The sequence below is a fragment of the Castor canadensis genome, chromosome 17, assembly GCF_047511655.1.
Source record: "Castor canadensis chromosome 17, mCasCan1.hap1v2, whole genome shotgun sequence".
Taxonomy (NCBI): Eukaryota; Metazoa; Chordata; class Mammalia; order Rodentia; family Castoridae; genus Castor; species Castor canadensis.
In genome coordinates this window covers 20435647-20453619 of record NC_133402.1, presented here as the reverse complement: position 1 = coordinate 20453619, position 17973 = coordinate 20435647, and the positions used below count along the sequence as shown (strand labels likewise).

Here is a 17973-nt window from a genome sequence, read left to right as displayed (position 1 = left end):
CATTGAAAGAATTGGGGGTGTCTGGCCTCAAGCACATGACTTAAGAGGAGATGGCTCACAGTGAGGCTGCTGGGGACAGTGGGGGATGGGGGTGGGGTAGGGAAAGGGACTTCAGAAGTCCTTGTCCACTCCACTCCAGAATTCGTTCCCCACTGTCAGCTGGGCCTTCAGTGCTCCTAAGCTCCCTCGGACTCCCCTCTCTTGCCGCCTACTTCCTCTGTTCTCAAACTCTGTTTCTTCCCTCATTTGCACAAATGATTTTGCCTTCTTTCCTGAGAAAATCGATGCCAGGAAGGAAAAAACAACTCTTCACCATAAGGTAACTAGTATCTGAACCCATCCTCTCCTCCTTCCTTCTGGTTGGATGGAAGGGAGACCTTCCACCTACACAGTGAAATCCACACATCAACTTTGTTCCTGTCTCTTCAAACATCTCCAACTCTGCTACTACTTTCTCCTCCTACAAAGGAGCTCAAATCTTTTCAGTCCTTAGTAAAAAATGCCCACCACAACCTCCACCGTTTGCCTCCTTTCCTATATTCCCATGCAAGTCATGTGTTGTTGTGGTTTCTCAAGCCAGGGTCTTGTGTAGCCAGGCTAGCCTCAAATTCATGATTCTCCTGCCAAGTGCTGGGATTATAGGTACGCACTGCCACAGTGGGCTTCAAACAAATAATCTTTCTGCTTTCTTTTCTCTTCCCAGTTTCCTATGTAAATGCTATCAAACTATACCATAGTATGCCAGTGCTGCTTAAGCTATATTAGATTGAACTACACAAAATTGTCATTTTGGTAATAGCAAACTAAAATTCACAGTTAAAGTGTATAATCCAACGGTTTATGGTATGTTCACACAGTTGTGCAACTATCACCACAATTTTAGAACATTTTCATCACCCTAGAAAGAAACCTCATACTCTTTCAGTATCACCCTCTGATCTTCCAGTCTCCTACCCTACCTCTGGTCAACACTAATTTACTTCCTATCTCCGGGGATTTGCCTATTTTTGACATTTCACATAAAGGGAATCAAATAATAGTATGTGATCTTTTGAGTCTGGCTTACTAGATTTAGCCCAATGTTTTCAAGGCTCATCCATATTAAATCATGACTCAGTACTTCATTACTTTGTGTGTGTGTGTGTGTGTGTGTGTGTGTGTGCCTGTGTGTAACTGGGATTTGAGCTCAGAGCTTCACGCTTGCAAAGCAGGTGCTGTACCAGTCGAGCCACACCACCAGTCCATTTTGCTCTGGTTATTTTGGAGATGGGTCTCTTGAACTATTTGCCCAGGCTGGCCTCAAGCTTTGACCTTCTCAATCACAGCCTCCTATGTAGCTAGCATATAGTAGCAGACGTGGGCCACCGGAGTCTGGCTTCATTCCTTTTTACACCAAATAATATCTCAATGTTACATTTTGTTTATGCATTTGTCAGTTGGTGGACATTTGAATTATTTCTGCTTTTTGACTATTATGAAGAAAAGTACTATACAAAGTTGTGTTCAGGTTTGAGTGTGACCATATGTTTTCATCTCTCCTAGAAGGAGAGTTGGTAGCTCATGTGGTAATTCTATTTTTTGACTTCAGGAGGACTGTTTTCCAAAGCGACTGCACCATTTTATATTCTCATCAATTGTCTACCTCCTGTCCTCATTACCTTATCACTGCAGCCATGCTAGCGGATGGGAAGTGAAATCCCATTGTGGTTTTCATCATTTCCATGATGACTCATACTCCTCGAGTCACTGCTTGAGATATTGAGCATCTTTTTAATAACTTTTTTGGAGAAATGGATCTACAGATCCTATGCACATTTTAAAATTTGGATTCTATATCTCTTTATTATTGTGTCGTACAAGTTGTTTGCATTTATTTTCTAGATACAAGCCCTTTGCCAAAATATATCATTTGCAAATATTTTCTCCCATGAAACACGCTATCTTTTCACTTTATTGGTAGGTCTTTTGATGCACCAGATTGTCTAATTTTGATGATATTCAATTTATCTTTTTTGTTGGTGTTTTTGTTTGGGCTTTGGGGGTCATATCTAAGAACCCATTGCCAAATCCAAGAACATAAACATTCACTTCTATGTTCTCTCCTGAGACTTTTATACTAGGTCTTTGATTCATCTGGAGTTAACATTTCTGCATACTCTGTTGTAGCAACAACAATGAAACCCCTGACGTATGTGGTGGAGGCCATACTTCATTCTTTTGCATTTGGGGTATTCTGTGCCCCAGCATCATTTGCTAAAAAAAAAAACAAAACAAAACACTCCTTCCCACACTGAGTTGTTTTGGCATTCTTATTGCAAATCAATTGGTCATAAATGTGAGGATCTACTTCTGGATTCTCAATTCTGTTCCTTTCATCTATAGGTCTTCCTTATGCTAGTATCAACCTGCTTAATTACTGTGCCTTGTAGTAACTTTTCAAATTAAAGAGTATGAGTCCTCCAACTTTGCTACTTTTCATTTTTATTTTTTTTGGTGAGGTGAGAACATAGAGCCTGGCACATGCTAAGCAAGTTCTGTACCACTGAGCCGCTGAGCGTGCATTCCTACCTCCAACTTTGTTCTTTTTTTTTTTTTTTTTGTGGTACCGGTGTTTGAACTCAGGGCCTTGCTAAGCAGGTGCTCTATCACTTTGGTCATGCCCCCAGCCCCCCAACTTTGTTCTTTTCCAAGATAGTTTTAGCATTTCTGAACCCATTGCATTCCCATACCAATTAAAGATTAGCTTGTCAATTTCTACAAATAATCCAGCTGGGACACCAATACAGATTAAGTTGAATCTCTCAATCAGTTTGGGGAGCACTGTCTCCTCAACAATGTAAAGTCTTCTCCTCTATGAACATGGACGTCCTTCCATTTATTTAGAACCTCTCTAAAGAAATTTCCATTTTTTTGGTTCCAAAATAGTTGAATATTGGCAACTTAGTATGATTCGACCTAAAATATCTCTATCTATCCATTTATCTATCTACTATCTATCTATCTATCTATCTATCTATCTATCTATCTATCTATCTATCTATCTATCTGCTAAGTCTTTCACCTTTTCCACAAAGTCAGAATAATGTTGATACACAAACCAGCATATCTTAAAACCATGATATACCATAACTTGTTAAGGAGAGTGTGTGACCTGGATTGCTGATAGGAAAAAAAAAGAAAAAGGAGAGTGTGAGTATGTAGAGGGGAGAGGAGTGGGGTAAATTCAGGGAAGCATCTGTGGGGAGTTTCTGGGATGGGGTGCATTGTATATTTCCTTCTATAGTTCACCATTCGGCTATGCACTTTTCTGGATGCATGTTACACTTCCCTAAATAAATAAATACATTTATTGAAAACAAAAAGAACAAAAAGGTTAATACAAGAGGGATTGTTCCAGAAATGCAATACTAGCAGGGAATACTTATATAGAATTTCCTATGAACCAGGCACTGTTCAAAGGGCCTTTGGTCTACTTATCCATTTAAATCTAGCAACAATTCTTTAGGTTAGAAGCTACTGTCAACTCTGTTTTATCAAAGAGGCAACCAAGGACCAGGGAAGCCAAGAAACTTGACAAGGTCACACACATAATAAATGACATAGCTAGAATTTGAACCAGCCAGTCTGACCTCTCAAAATCTGTGTTATAAAGACTCTCCAATGATATTAAAGGAACTTTTTTTATATATAAAAGAGCATTTTAGCCATTGTCCTTAGAAACTATAAAGACTGTACATGATTTAGAAATGAGAGTGTGCTAAACAACAGCCAAAGAATTGTCCATTCTGTGCTTTTTCTTTTGTCTGGTCACTTATAACTGTAATGCTATCAGCTCTGATTATTGTTCCTTGTCATCTCACATTAGCTTTATCAATATATTCACCATAGCCTATTTTCCCTTTTTCACATACTGATATGCCACGTCTCTAATGCCTAGGCAGAACACTGATACTCTGTGCCATGTGGTCTTTTGAGCTGACATCACCCATTTGGTATATTTCACTATCACCTCTAGAGGAACTTTTAATACTAGTGAAAGAAGAATTGCTACTTGACCTTTCTTAGAGACAAAAAGGATTTTTTTGTCATTTTGTTTTGGGGGGACAGAGTCTCCCTCTGGAGCCCAGGCTGGCCTCAAACTTGTGATCCTCCTATCTCAGCCTCCTGAGTACTAGGATTATAGGTATGCACCACTATGCCTGGTTCCTAAAAGGGGTTTTAATAAAATGTAGTGTCAATCATGGGCATGATAAAAACATGCTTAACTTTAAATATAGCATCAAGGGTAAGGGTGCAGCTTAATGGTAGAGCGCTTGCTCAAAGCCTTTGGGCCAATCCCCAATACTGTAAACACAAAAACAAAACATAAATAAAGCATCATGTTTAATATTGAAACCTAGAGGCACTTTCCATTAAAGTCAGGAAGAAGATAAGAGAAATAAAATTGCCACTATTATTTAATATTGTTCTAAGTATATCAAAATAAAAAAATAAGTTTTTAAAGAATTATGAAGTAGAAGCAATATGCATTACAATTCAACACTAACTTTGGAAAATTTCTTACAAACAGTGAGTTAAATCAGGAAGGTAGTTGGTTACAAAACTAAAAGCCCAATCCACACATCCATTCTTCAGGAGAAAAGCCAGAAAACAAAATAGAAGAAATATTGTCCTTAAAATAGTACCAGCACCCACTGTTGTAACATCAGCAACCACAAAAATAAGGGAAAAAATGAAACAAAAGAAATAAATGAAAGTATATGTCCTGCTCATCAACTAGACTTCATGGTGGAAGGACCATCCCTAAATTAGCCCTCGTCTTTAATTTTATATAAGTAAAAACTACATTATGATGCTTTTTGGGAGTTGATTTGCTGAGTCTAAAGTTTAAGTGGAAAAATAAACAAATGAAGCTAGCCAGGAAAATTCTGAAAAAAGAAAGCAATAAAGAAGGATTAGTCCTAGTAAGTACTGGAATATGTTACAAAGCTGCATTTATGAAAAACGTTTGGTACATGAACAGAAGGGCAGATTAATGAGACAGATTAAGAATCTAGAAGGACACTCAAGTGCATTTGAGAAATTAGGAGATGATAAAGTCATCTACCAAACTAGACAAGAAAAATGAAAATTACACAGTGCACTGATTGGTGTTGGCTAGCCATCTGGAAAAGCTTAGGCTAAAGACGGACGCCTATCTGCTTCTTAACACTAAGTAAATTCCAAGCTGGTGGTATGAATTGGCTTTCAGTTACTGTAACAAACAACTGCCACAATTAACTTATAAAGAAGTTGATTTTGGCTCAGTTTTGGAGGTTACAGGCCATGGTGATCTGGGCCCATTGCTTTGGTGCTGTGGTGAGGCAGGGCCTCATGGCAAAGAACATGCAGTAGGACAGAGCAAAATACAAACATGTTGGGGCTGGAGTCCCACCATCCCCTTCCCAGGCACAGCCCAAAGACCAAAAGACCTCCCATGAAGCCCCACCCCTTAATGTTTCCAGCACTTCCCAGTATTGCTAACCTTGGGAACAATCTTTTAACTCATGGCCCTTTGGGGGACACTAAATGTCTAACTATAGTAAACAATTTAAGTGAAAATAAATGAGAACCAGGCACAGGTTGCTCATGCCTGTAATTCTAGCTACTCAGGGGGCAGAGATCAGGAGTATCACAGTTCATGAGACCTGAAAATTTTAGCAAGACCCCATTTCAATGAACAAGCCAGGTGTGATTGTATATGCCTGTCATCCCAGCTATGCAGGAAGCATAGGTAGGAGAATCAGACAGAGGCCAGACCAGGCAAAAAGCACAAGACCCAATATAAAAAGTAACTAAAGCAAAAAGGGCTGAGGTCATGGCTTAAGTGGAAGCAAGCGTGCAAGGCCCTGAGTTCAAACTCCAGTACCACCATCAAAAAAAAAAAAAAGAAATTAATGTTGAAGTCATCTAATCCTCACAACTTTCAGCCCCATAGTTGTGTGTAATGTCCTTTTAGCAAAGGATCCAGTTTTTTGAATTGGGCATTGCCTTTAGTTGTCACATCTCTTTGGTCTTCTTCAACCAGCAACAGTTCCTTAGTTTTCCTTGACGGTCATAACCTTGACACTTACAAATTACAACCTTGCTACTTTGAAGTGTTCTCATTGTCAGAGTCGACTTGCAGATCGCTGACAGGCACAGCATGGGAGCCACGTTTCATGTTCTTCATTGCATCCTACCAGGCAGTGCTAGATGGATTTGACTTATTCCTAATGGTGTTAACTTCACCCACTCCATTAAGATGGGGTCTCTTTTTTTCCCTTTTAATTTCTAAGCATTTTATGGGAGGTGTTTTGAAATCATGTAAATATCCTATTTTCATCAAACCCTTTTTGAAACAGCTTTATTGATTCACAGATTTAAGTTGCATAACTTGATAAGTTTTGACATACGTATACAGCTGTGAAGCCATCATCACATCAAATTACACACATCTTCATCATCTACAAAAGCGTTCTTCTTCCTTTTTGTAATCTTTCCCTCCCATCTTCTCCTGCACTTTTTCCACTTTGGGAAACCACTGGCCTTCTTTCTATTGCTACAGAATAATTAGCATCTTCTAAAATTTCATATAAATCATACAGTTTGTTCTCCACACTTTCTCCTCTCCCACTCCCTTTGTTTGGCTTGAATTCTATCAGCATAACTATTTTGAAATTCATCCATGATGAATATTCATTTGTTTACTTTCTACTGTTCTATTATTCTGTTTCCATTTTCTTTTCTTTTCTTTTTCTTTCTCCCTTCATTCTTTCTTCCTTCTTTCCTTCTGCATACTTTTAATTAAGAACCTTTCCATTTTACCCCTTCAAAGAGTGCTAAAGCCATTCAATGGGGAAAGGACAGTCTTTCAATAAATGCAGAAAACTAGTTATCCATATATGAAAGAAAGAAGTTTGACCCTTAATACAATTTCGTACCTTTATTAGTTTAGAACTATAATTACTGTGTTATTTTAATGGTTGGTTCATCTGTACATTTTTGTCTATCACAATCCACTTTTAAGCAATAGTATATTTATTATTTATTTATTTATTTGGTGGGACTGGGGTTTGAACTCAGGGCTTCGTACTTGCAAAGCAGGTGCTCCACTGCTTGAGCCTCGCCTCTAGTCCATTTTGCTCTGCTTCATTTGGAGATAGGGTCTCACCAACTATTTACCTGGGCTAGCCTAGAACCATAGTACTCCCAATCTCAGCCTCCCAAGTAGCTAGGATTGCATACAGGCAGGAGCCACTTGTGCCCAGCTAAGAGTATACATCTTGAATGAACTGTGTTACAATAACTCCAGTTCTCCACTTTCAGTTTTTGTGCTATTATTATCTGAAGTTTTATTTCTATATATATTGTGAGCCCTTGAGTTCATTTTTGTCATTTTCATTTTGAAGTTCACTATCTTTCTTTTAATGGCATTTCAGAAATAAGATGTCCGTCATTGACATGTTACACAGGCACCATTTGGAGTACTCATCATTGTATCTAAACTTCCATCTTATTTCATTTTCCTTCCAGTTTACTACTTTTACTGAAGCACTTTACTATTTTTTTGTAGTACAGATCTGCCGGTAACAATCCCTTCAGGTTTTCTATGCCTAAACTGTCTTTACTTCATCCTTAATTTTGAGAGTACTTTTTTTTTTTAGAGTACTTTTGTAGGTAATAAAAATCTAGGCTGGACACTAGTGGTTCACTCCTGTAATCCTAGCTACTCAGGATGCAGAGTTCAGGAGGATCAAAGTTAGAAGCAAGCTCGGGGGAAATAGTTCATGAGACCCTATCTTGAAAAAAACCTTTACAAAAATAGGGCTGGTGGAGTGTCTCAAGGTGTAGGCCCTGAGTTCAAGCCCCAGTACTGCAAAAAATAAATAAGTAAATAAATAAACATATAAATAAAAATCTAGGTTGTCCACATTTTTTCTTTCATTTTTAAACTTTTTTTTATGGTACTGGGGTTTGAACCCAGGGCCTCTCACTTGAGCCACACCCTCAGCCCTTTTGTGCTTTAGTTATGATTCAATAAGGTCTTGTATTTTTTGCCTAGAACTGGCCTTAGACTGGTATCCTTCTGCCGACGGCCTCCCATGTAGCTGGGATCACAGGCACATGCCACTATGCCCAGTGGATTGACTGATATAAGGTTTTGCTAACTTTTTGTCTGGGCTGACCTAGAATGACAGTCCTGATCTCCACCTCCCAAGTAACTGGGATTACAGAGGTGAGCCACTACACCTGGCCTACTTTTTTTTCTTTTAATGGTTAAAATATGTCACTCCATTCTCTGGTTTATATTGTTTCTTATGAAGAATTGGCTGTCATCCTTGCTTGTATTACTTGGTCTGTAACAAGTCTTTTTCTATGCCTGCTTTCAAGGATTTTTTTCCTAATCACAGTTTTTAATGATCAGATTATAATATGCCTTTGTGTCACTTTCTTCATTACTCCATTACTTTTGAAGAATTTTTCCCTGTCTGATTGATTTTAGTTTCTATTGGAGGTCAGACATGGTAGCTTGTGTCTGTAATCCCAGTTACTTGAGAAATTGAGAGGATCATGGTTAGAGGCCAAACTGGATAAAAAATTAGCAAGAGCTCATCTCAATCAATAAGCTGGATGTGATGGTGTGCACTTGTGATCCCAGCTATCCAGGAGGCTATAGGTAATAGGATTGCAGTCTGAGGCCAGCCTTAGGCAAAAATGGGACACCCTACCTGAAAAATAACTAAAGCAAAAAGAGCTGGGGGTGTGGCTCAAGTGGTAGAGCTCTTACCTAGCAAGCATGAGTCCCTGAATTCAAACCCCAGAACCACCAAAAAAAAAAAGTTTCTATTGCTCTGTCTTCAAGTTATTGATCTTTTCAGCCAGGCACCAGTGGCTCACGCCTGTGATCCTAGCTACTCAGGAGGCAGAGATCAGGAGCATTGAGGTATGAAGCCAGTGAGGGCAAATAGTTTGCAAGATCTTACCTCAAAAACTTTGAATGAATGAATTTACTGAATAAATATTTATGTGCAAACATATAATTTCCCATTTGATTGTCATAATTCCTTGTTATCATTATGTCTTTTAATGTTCAAATTGTCCTCAACTTGGTCAGTAGGTATAAGTATCCCATTAAATATAAAGTGCTCTTTGCAGCATTTCTCTACCATGATTTAGAGTGAGCTTTTCTAAGGAAAAGCTGGGGTTCATTATCAGACAGAAGTGAAACAACAACTGATTGCCTTAGTAGTGAATAGCTGGGAGACTGAGTAAAGAGGTCTCTTTATCCTCAACAAAACAATGAAGGTGGCAGGGATCTAATAGCCGGCCCAAACATTTTGGAAAGAATGCTGTTGGCATTTGTAACATAAAGCAAAACTTTATGAAACTTTATCAAAGAAACCAAACAGAAGTCTAGGAGAATCCAGTTCTGGGTGAGAGTAACAAACATGTTCTTAGCCATGCTCCAGTGCCTCACACCTGTAATCCTAGCTACTCAGGAGGTAGAGATCAGGAGGATCTTGGTTCAAAGCTAGCCTAGGCAAATAGTTCCCGAGACCCTATCTTGAAAAAACCCATCACAAAAAAGGGCTAGTGGAGTGGCTCAAGTGATAGAGCGCCTGCCTAGCAAGTGTGAGGCCCTGAGTTCAAACCCCAGTGCCACTAAAAAAAAAAAAAGAAATTCCAATCAACAGGATGATGGGTAAGCATACCCTGGTACATCCATTCAATGGAATTTTTCTCAGTATTACTGAGAGTGAACTGGACACATACAACAATACAAATGCCAAGCCAGGTACAAAAGGTAATATACTGTGTGACTCAATCTGTATGAGGTTCCAGAATACACAGTACTAATTAATGGTGATATCAATCAGAAAAGTGGTTTCCTGATGGCAGGGGTGTAGAAGACTGTAGAAGACTGATTGAGAAGAAGTATGAGGGAATTTTCTGGGGTGATAGAAGCATCTTTTCTACTGATTGTGGTGGGGGGGTATATTTGTATGTTTGTATAATTTGTGTATTTGTGAAATAGATGAAAATTTCACTTTAAAGGTATGAATCTGAATGTATATAAATTATATCACCATAAGAAGAAAGAAGGGAAAAATGGAATCTGGAGTTTTCAGGGTGTACTGTAGGTGGGCAGCAGTGAAAAAGTAAATAAAAAGAGGAGGAGGAGACTAAGAAAACAGGTCAGAGCTGGGTATGGGTGTCTCACACCTATAATCCTAGCTACTTGGGATGCTGAGATCAGGAGGACCACCGTTTGAGGCCAACCTGGGCAAATCATTCAAAAGACCTCATCTTCAAAATAACCAGAGTAAAAATGGATTAGAGGTGTGGCTCAAGCATTAGAGCACCTACTTTGCAAATGCTGAAGCCCTGAGTTCAAATTTGTCCCACCAAAAATGAAAAAAACAAACAGGTCACAGACAAAATACCTTGCCAATGCAATGGAAGAAGGGGAGGGAAGAGTCCAGATGAACTCTTAGGCCTCTGCTGTGGCAGCTCAGTGATTGGCAGTGCTACGTGATGTCACTGGACTCCATTACAATGCACTTAGCCAGTTCTGCCTCTTGTCTTGATTTCTTCACTGAAGTAGCAGACTTTCTCAGGACTCACTACTCAGCTCTTTCCTGGTACCACAGGAATGGTCAATAGAATAACACAGCTGACCCTCCACACCTGGCGCTTAACCAAGTGCAGATAGAAAATATTTGGGGCAAAGTTGCATCTTACATGTACAGACATTTTTCCTTGTCATTATTCTCTAAGTAATTCAATTTAGCAACTATTTACATATAATTTACATGGTTAGGCATAAGTAACCTAGTGATGATTTAAAGCTTATGAGAGGATTGTGCAGTTTATATGCAAATACAATGCCATTTTATACACTTGAGATCTGTGGGCTTTGATATCCATGGGGGGTCCTAGTACCAATTCCCAGCAGATCCTGAGTGGTGTCTGTACTTCACCTCGTTCTCAGACTGTGCATGTGTGGGGTCTGGGGAGTGACTAAAGTATTTTCGGTTGACCCAGGAAGGGGAGATGTGTGCTATTAATTCAGTGGACAGGAGTAAAGTTAGTTCCATTAAGTGGGGACTTCTCTCACTGGGCATTCACATAGATGATGCGAGGATCTATTTTTCAGTTTTAATATCCACATGCAATTGCCACATAAATGGAAGGAGAATTGTTTTTTCTATTTCCTCTAGAAAAAAATATTTCTCTCCAGGAGCACCTGTGGCTCACACCTGTAATCCTAACTACTCAGGAGGCAGAGATCAGGAGGATCATAGTTTGAAGCCAGGTTCTTAAGACCCTGTCTTGAAAAAAATATACCTATCACAAAAAAGGGCTGGCAGAGCAGCACAAGGTGTAGGCCTTGAGTTCAAACTGCAGTATTGAAAAAAAAAAATTAAAAAAAGAAGAAAAATTATGAGCTCAACATAACTACAGTTTGAGTAATCACTTAGACATAGCTGTGTCAGTCTGTGTGTGCATTAGTGATGGGACACATACAAGCCCAGTACTTGCCTGGTACACACAATATCCTCAAGTGTTTACATAGTTGAAGATATTTTATTTCACTGTAATTACTTTTATTTCTCCTTTTTTACCAGAGATATGTTGTTACATTCATATTTTGAAATTATGTCTTAGGTAAATTATGATTATCATTTTTGGGTAGTAAGGGGTGGTGTTACATTTGTTGTTAAAAGGGAATTAAGCATCTAAGATGGTTGAGAAAAACAGACCTAAAGACTAAATGGTTAGTGAGATGCGCTTTAGAGCCAAAAAAAAAAAAAAAAAAACTTAAAAAAAATTTAACCACTTACTATTTATGTGACTTTAGCATTAGCATTTTGTTGGTGGTACTGGGGTTTGAACTCAGAGCTTACGTCCTTGCAAAGCAGGTGCTCTACCACTGGAACTGCACCTCCAGTCCTATTTATGTGACTTTGGGCAATTTAATTACCACCCCCTCTGAAAAACAGGAGTGATATTCTTACCTCCTAGGACTTAGTGAGTACAGCAATTAATGATTAGTTGATATTTCTAGAACATTTAGGACAGTGCCTTACTGGCACATAGATACCAAATACATTTTAGTAAGTAAAATAAATATGATCTTGCCAGGAAATCTAATCTATGTTCATGTTTTCAATTTCCATTTATTCATTACTGTGGGAATTTTCTAAATTTAAAAATACTAGGCTGGGGTGTAGCTCAGTGGTAGAGCACTTGTGTGAAACACTGGATTCTATCCCCAGCTCCGTGAAAAACAATCCTTTTTTTTTTTGAAGTACATAATATCTGAAGTATTAGCTAGTCACTTATCCTTCTCAGTAAGAGAAGGGAGGGAGACTGGAAAAGTTTTATTTTCTGGCATTTTCAAGAACTGAAGGAACAGAGAAATCAAAACACAAAGATGAATGGAGAAAAAGTCCTATTTAAATTTAAATTTGTACAGCCTGCTTTTCTATATAGGCCTTTGTTTCTTGTTTTGTTTCTAATGGATCATGCAAATAGAGCAAAAACATGGTTCCAGTGGGTTCAGAGCTAGAAAAATGGTAAAGCCTGTTTTTGTCTCAAATGGTGACCTGGAGATGCAGACCTCCAGGCTGAAAAGCTTCCTCCACCATCCCTCCATCCTCTGTCCTTAGCTAGAGCTCTACATTGTCAAAGAAATCTTGATCACACAATCTGCTACATTGCTTTGTTTTATAAATTTTTAGAATAATTCTTTCCTTCTATGTGCCCTTGACATAATTTGTAATTATATATAGTTTTTCTTTCTTTCTTTTTTTTTTTTTTAACATCTTCCTAGCTATACTTAATCTACTGAGTATTTCCTTGTGACAGAAAACCAGGCTCTGGCATAATTCCTGGCCTATAGCAGGTGTTCAATAACTATTTACTGGGTGAGTGAACAGTCATTTTGGCAGTCTGGGGTACTTTGGTGAGATATGGGCCCAAGTTATGAATTCGAGAATCATCTGTGCTTAGTACATAAATCCAAGGGAATGGATATTACCCATCCTCAAGAGAAAGGTATGTGTTGGGGGATGGGATTCTGGAACAGAACCTTGGGGATCGCTAATATTTATTTGGTGTAAAGCAGGAGAAGCTGGCAAAGGTATAAAAATAGGGATGACTATAGAAATAAAAAAAGTGGAATCCAGAAGAGCATGTTGTCAAGATGTCCAGGAAAGGACTCTCTTAAAAAGGAGAGAATGGGTGTCATGGCAAATGCAGCTAAGAAGTAAGTCAAGGTGAGAATACTCTTCTATTGGGTTTGACAGCTTCAAGGTCATTGGTGACCTTGATATAAGAGCAGTTTGGGGGAGAACTAGGGATGTTCGGTGGGCTGGGAAAAGCAGTAAGCAACTAGAAGCAGCTTGTGTACAACACTTTCCTAAGAAGCTCTGGGAATGGAGATGGATAGCAAGGTGGCATCTGGGAACTTTGTGGCTTCTGATTTTTCAGTGAGAGTTACTAGGGTTTATATGATAATGGGAGATGTTCAGTAGACTGATTATGTAGTAAAGAGAAAGGATGAGAAGAAAAGATACCTTAGTGGGTTCCCAGTAGGGAATCTGTGCTGGGCATATGAAATCATTCTTCTCTGACCTACTCCATGTACAAAGCTTACATGAGGCATCATTAAAAAACACCTAGCAAGACCGAATATAGTTAGCTCTGTCTATACTGCATCCAGCAGTGGTGACATGGGACAAGCTAATACACTCTGGACAGAGCTCCAGGAAATCACATTAGTTCTCTAGGGCTGGGAATTACTTCCAGGGTTCCTCAGCCTCCGTGCTGGTGGCATTTTGGTTCAGATACCGAGTGTGTTGTGAGACACTACCTACACATTTCAAGTTTTAGCAAAATCCCTAGCCTCTACCCCGTGTGACAACCAAAAATCAAGACATTGCTAAATATCCCTAGGACTGGTGGGCAATATCACTTCAATTGAAAACCCGAGTTATTCAAGACTAAGAATGTTTAATAAGAAAATCAGTTGATTTTAACAGCTGTGCAAATGTTGATAAATATTGCTATATTATTGCCTTCTGCTATTGTGGAAAATTATTCATAAACCTGGCACGAAAGCATATTGTGCAATACATACATGTTCATTTTTTTAACTCCTAAAGAAATGTTGTAATATAATTTTTAACATTTTAAGTAGAAAGGATCATGAAAGAAAAATATGCGGCAAGGTTTGGTAGTTCACATGTATAATCCCAGCATGGTGGAGGCAGGAGGATTGCAAGTTCAAGGCCAGCCTGGGCTACATAGTGATATCCAGTCTCAAACAACAAACAAAAAATGTGTATGGGTTAGTGGATCTCAGGGATGAGGGCCGGAAAGGGAGTCACTGGCATTTATTCAATGCTTCCTTCCTTTTACATTTTTGTAAACCTGATTTTTTTGGAAAGTGTTGTTTATGACATCAGTAGGTAAAAAGACACACTAAAAGGAGAAAAATATACATTATCAGTTAACATCTGATGCGCATGGTTTCTTTCGCTCATTACCGTATTTACTGTACATCTCTCTCAAAGCATTCTCTAGACAGTCCAGAGATTTTGCCTGAGTTCCCTGGGAGAGATTTGAACATGTTTTTTGTTTGCTTTTGGTGGGGCTGGGGTTTGAACGGGGGTGTTTGTGCTTGCAAAGCAGGTACTTTACCGCTTGAGCCACACTTCCTGTCCGTTTTGCTCTCGTTATTTTGGGGATAGGGTCTCACAAAACTATTTCCCCTAGCTGGCCTCGAATCACAACCCTCCAGATCTCTGCCTCCCAGGAGGAAGGATTACAGTGAGCCAGTCAAGCCTGGCTTGAGCATGTTTTAAAGCCAGTTGAAGGACTGAGGTTAGAAAAAAGGGAAATGAGGTGACGCGGGGTGAGGTTTCTGAGAAAGTAAAAGGGAATAGATTTTAAGCTCAGAGGAAGAATTAGTTTTAGATTACAGAAAGCATCGTGTGGGATGAGCACCCATGCGTCGGCAGACGTATTTAATTGTATCTCCGTGCAGCACACCCCTCTACCCACCTGCACGTATGTATTTTTTTTGTATCTCCGTGCAGGTAGGGATACTTGGTCCATGCATATGGATCTCAGTGTGTTTCTAACGGTGCGAGCTACTCCGCAAGCCGCTTTTTACCCAGGTCGGTGTTCTCCCTCTACTTCATTTTCACGGTATCCTCCGATCTGCCAGCAGCTCAGTTTTTAATGCCACCTCGTAACGTTGGACACGTTGACCGATTACAGATTTTTCAACCATCTTCCATGCCCGTGACTTCGTATCTTGATGGTGAAAACACTCAGATACCCAAGTTTATTTCCTGAACACAAATTCGTGCACGTGGAATTGCTGAGTCAGAGGGTCCGTAAAACCCGCTGGGTAAAAATAAAAATCGCAGGCAAAACCTCGCAACCGCCTCAGGTATGCGTTCTTTTACCTGAGGAGGAGGCGGCAGAGAAGCAGAGGCTAAAAAATAGTTGGCCCAAGGTCAAAAACAACTAGGAGTGGCTGAATTCAAAAGCCGCGCGGGCTCCTCAGGCTGCTGCAGGGTTGGAATTTGCGGTTTGGGAGATTTTTTTTTTTTTTGGTGGCGTGTTTCGGTGGGGGAGGGGCCGGGCGGCGGGGAAGGAAACTTGTGTCGCAGTAAAGGAGGAGGAGGAGGAGGAGGAGAAGGGGAGGGAGCCTAGTCAGGCCACGGCCGGCCGTGGTGAGCCAGGCTGGGCTTGGGGTTCCCCCAGCCTCTCACGGGGCGCCTCGGAGTCACTGCCACCTCCAGGAAAGTCCCACCGGTGGCCGCGAGGCGCGCGCCGGGCCGGTTGCCAAGATCCTGCCTCGTCGGCGGGCCTAGTTGCTAAGGGCCTCCATCTTGGGGCCGGCGGCCGCGGCGCCCCCGGAAGGGGTTGCCGAGTGGGGCATTCACTTCCGGTCTGGGGCCTGCGGTGGCGGTGGCGGCGGCGGCGGCGGCGGCGGCAGCGGCGGCGGCGGCGGCGGCGGCAGCAGCGGGTCGGTGTAGAAAATGGCGCTGGTGCAGCGGCTCGGGCCTCTCCCCGCGGCGCTGCGGAGGGCTTGAGGCTTGCGAGCCTCACTCACCGCGCCCCACTTGCTCGTGCACTTTACACACATGAGGTGAGCGGAGCGGGGCGTCCCTTCGGGCGGGAGGAGCCTGGGGCGCTGCCGCAGGGCCCGCTAGTGCGGGGAGGGTGGCAGGCAGGCGGGCAGGCGGGCAGGCGGAGGCTCCGGACGCCTCCCCCCCGGATCTTAGGCCTCGGCGGGAGGGCGCGGGCTGCGGCACTGCGGAGGCTAGGCGGGCGGGAGGCCAGCGTTGAGAGGCCGGGCGCGGGGCTGCTGCGTGTCGCCCGCGCCGGGACCGCAGTCGGGGCTGCAGCCCGCAGCTTTGTGAGCCGCCCTCCCCGGCCCCCTCCCCCACCCCGCCTGGCCCGGCCCGGCCCGGTCCGGCCCGCCTTGCCGCAGCAGCTCCGTTTTCACGCGCATCTCCTTTTTTTTTTTTTCTCCCCCTTTTTTGTTTTCTGTTTCAGAGAATTGGAAGCTAAAGCTACCAAAGACGTAGAAAGAAATCTTAGCAGGTAAGACGGGCGAGCTTCCAGGCTCCCGCCCCATTTATAACCGTGGATTTCCACTTGGGTTCGCCCTTTCTGGGTCTAGAAGTTCGCCGGTGTCATTTTTCTGTCGGGAACGGGAGGAACACGGCCTGAGGGCATATTGGATGGAGGGATTGCTGGGAGATGGGTAATTACGCGTGTGCTCCTTTCTTAAAAAGAATTAAAAAAAAAAAAAAGCAAAAAGCAATTCTTGTAAACTTAGTTAAAGCATTCTCACCCTTTTAGAATTTAATTAGGGGACTTGTGCATTAATTACTATTGTAAATGGTTGCAGGCATTGTGTGACTCATAATTGAGGCGGCCCTTATGGCGGGCTGTCAAACTGTTTTGGCTTCCCCGTTATTACTTTGTAGCTCAAATTGTTGCCTTTATAAAAAGATACTATGTGTTGCATTTAAAAAAAAAATTCCCTACACATTTTTGTCAGGCGGATTCTGTTGCATTGGAAACAGTTTTGCCCTTGAACTTTACCAAGCATAAACTGCGTTTTGTTTTCCTTTGAAACTACGTTTCTTGTTCAGTGTGTGCTCTTTTTTATCAGCTGGTAAATAAAAATCTGTTCCCAGTAGGTAGTTATCGCTTCTTTTGGGCCTACGAGCTTTTACAAGGGTAACTTAAAGCCTCAAATCCTGCTGCAAAGGGGGGAGGTGATTTGGGGTCTTTATTTATTTATTTTTTAACTATGAGTTTATGGAAATATTTTGCTTTATTGAGCTGTAATTGTTTGCACATCCGGGAATTGCAGTGTACTTAACTCTTTTTGAATTCACTTTCTGTCAGCAGTCTTTTCTTATTCATCTTTTTCTTTTGCATCATACTGGGACACTCAGACACTGAGATTACCCAAATTTGAATAGCTTTCACTTGGACAGAGTATAAGAGATTACACCAGTTTTCTGGCTCAATGGCGTTTACTCTTGATTTTTGGAAGTTTTAGGTTTATATTAGGGTTATGAGTCAATGAAATTATTTTAATATTTATGCTCTATACACTTGGTCCAAATTTCTAGCTCTTTGAGTTTATAAATATTAATCTGTTTAGGTGATTGTTAAATAACCTGTTCAGTTGGCAAAGGATGAACAACATTGGTTTACACAATAAGATTTTCTGTTACTCAAAACGATTTAAGATCATTTAAGGAAATTAAGCTTGATACCACTGGCTGAATAACCTGGATATTTCAACAATTTTTGTCAAACTTAAATATTAAGATACGGAGTTAAAGCTGGTTAAGTTATTAAGGTGTACTTTCAGCAGCAGAAAAGAGCTTGGTGTTTGGGTCTGTT

General features: G+C 40.9%; 1 protein-coding gene across 7 annotated transcripts in view; it reads left to right on the top strand.

Moving 5' to 3' along the window:
* The window catches only part of Tnrc6a (trinucleotide repeat containing adaptor 6A), a 173173-nt gene that overhangs the window by 68634 nt on the left and 86566 nt on the right, over nt 1-17973 (top strand). For 5 of the 7 annotated variants that reach the window (XM_074060202.1, XM_074060200.1, XM_074060199.1 and 2 more), the window contains exon 3: nt 16603-16650. In XM_074060202.1, the coding sequence (XP_073916303.1) occupies nt 16603-16650 (48 nt within the window). Of the gene's footprint in view, nt 1-16033; nt 16193-16602; nt 16651-17973 lie in introns of those variants that run through there. The other 2 variants (XM_020159740.2, XM_074060203.1) reach the window with 2 other exon arrangements.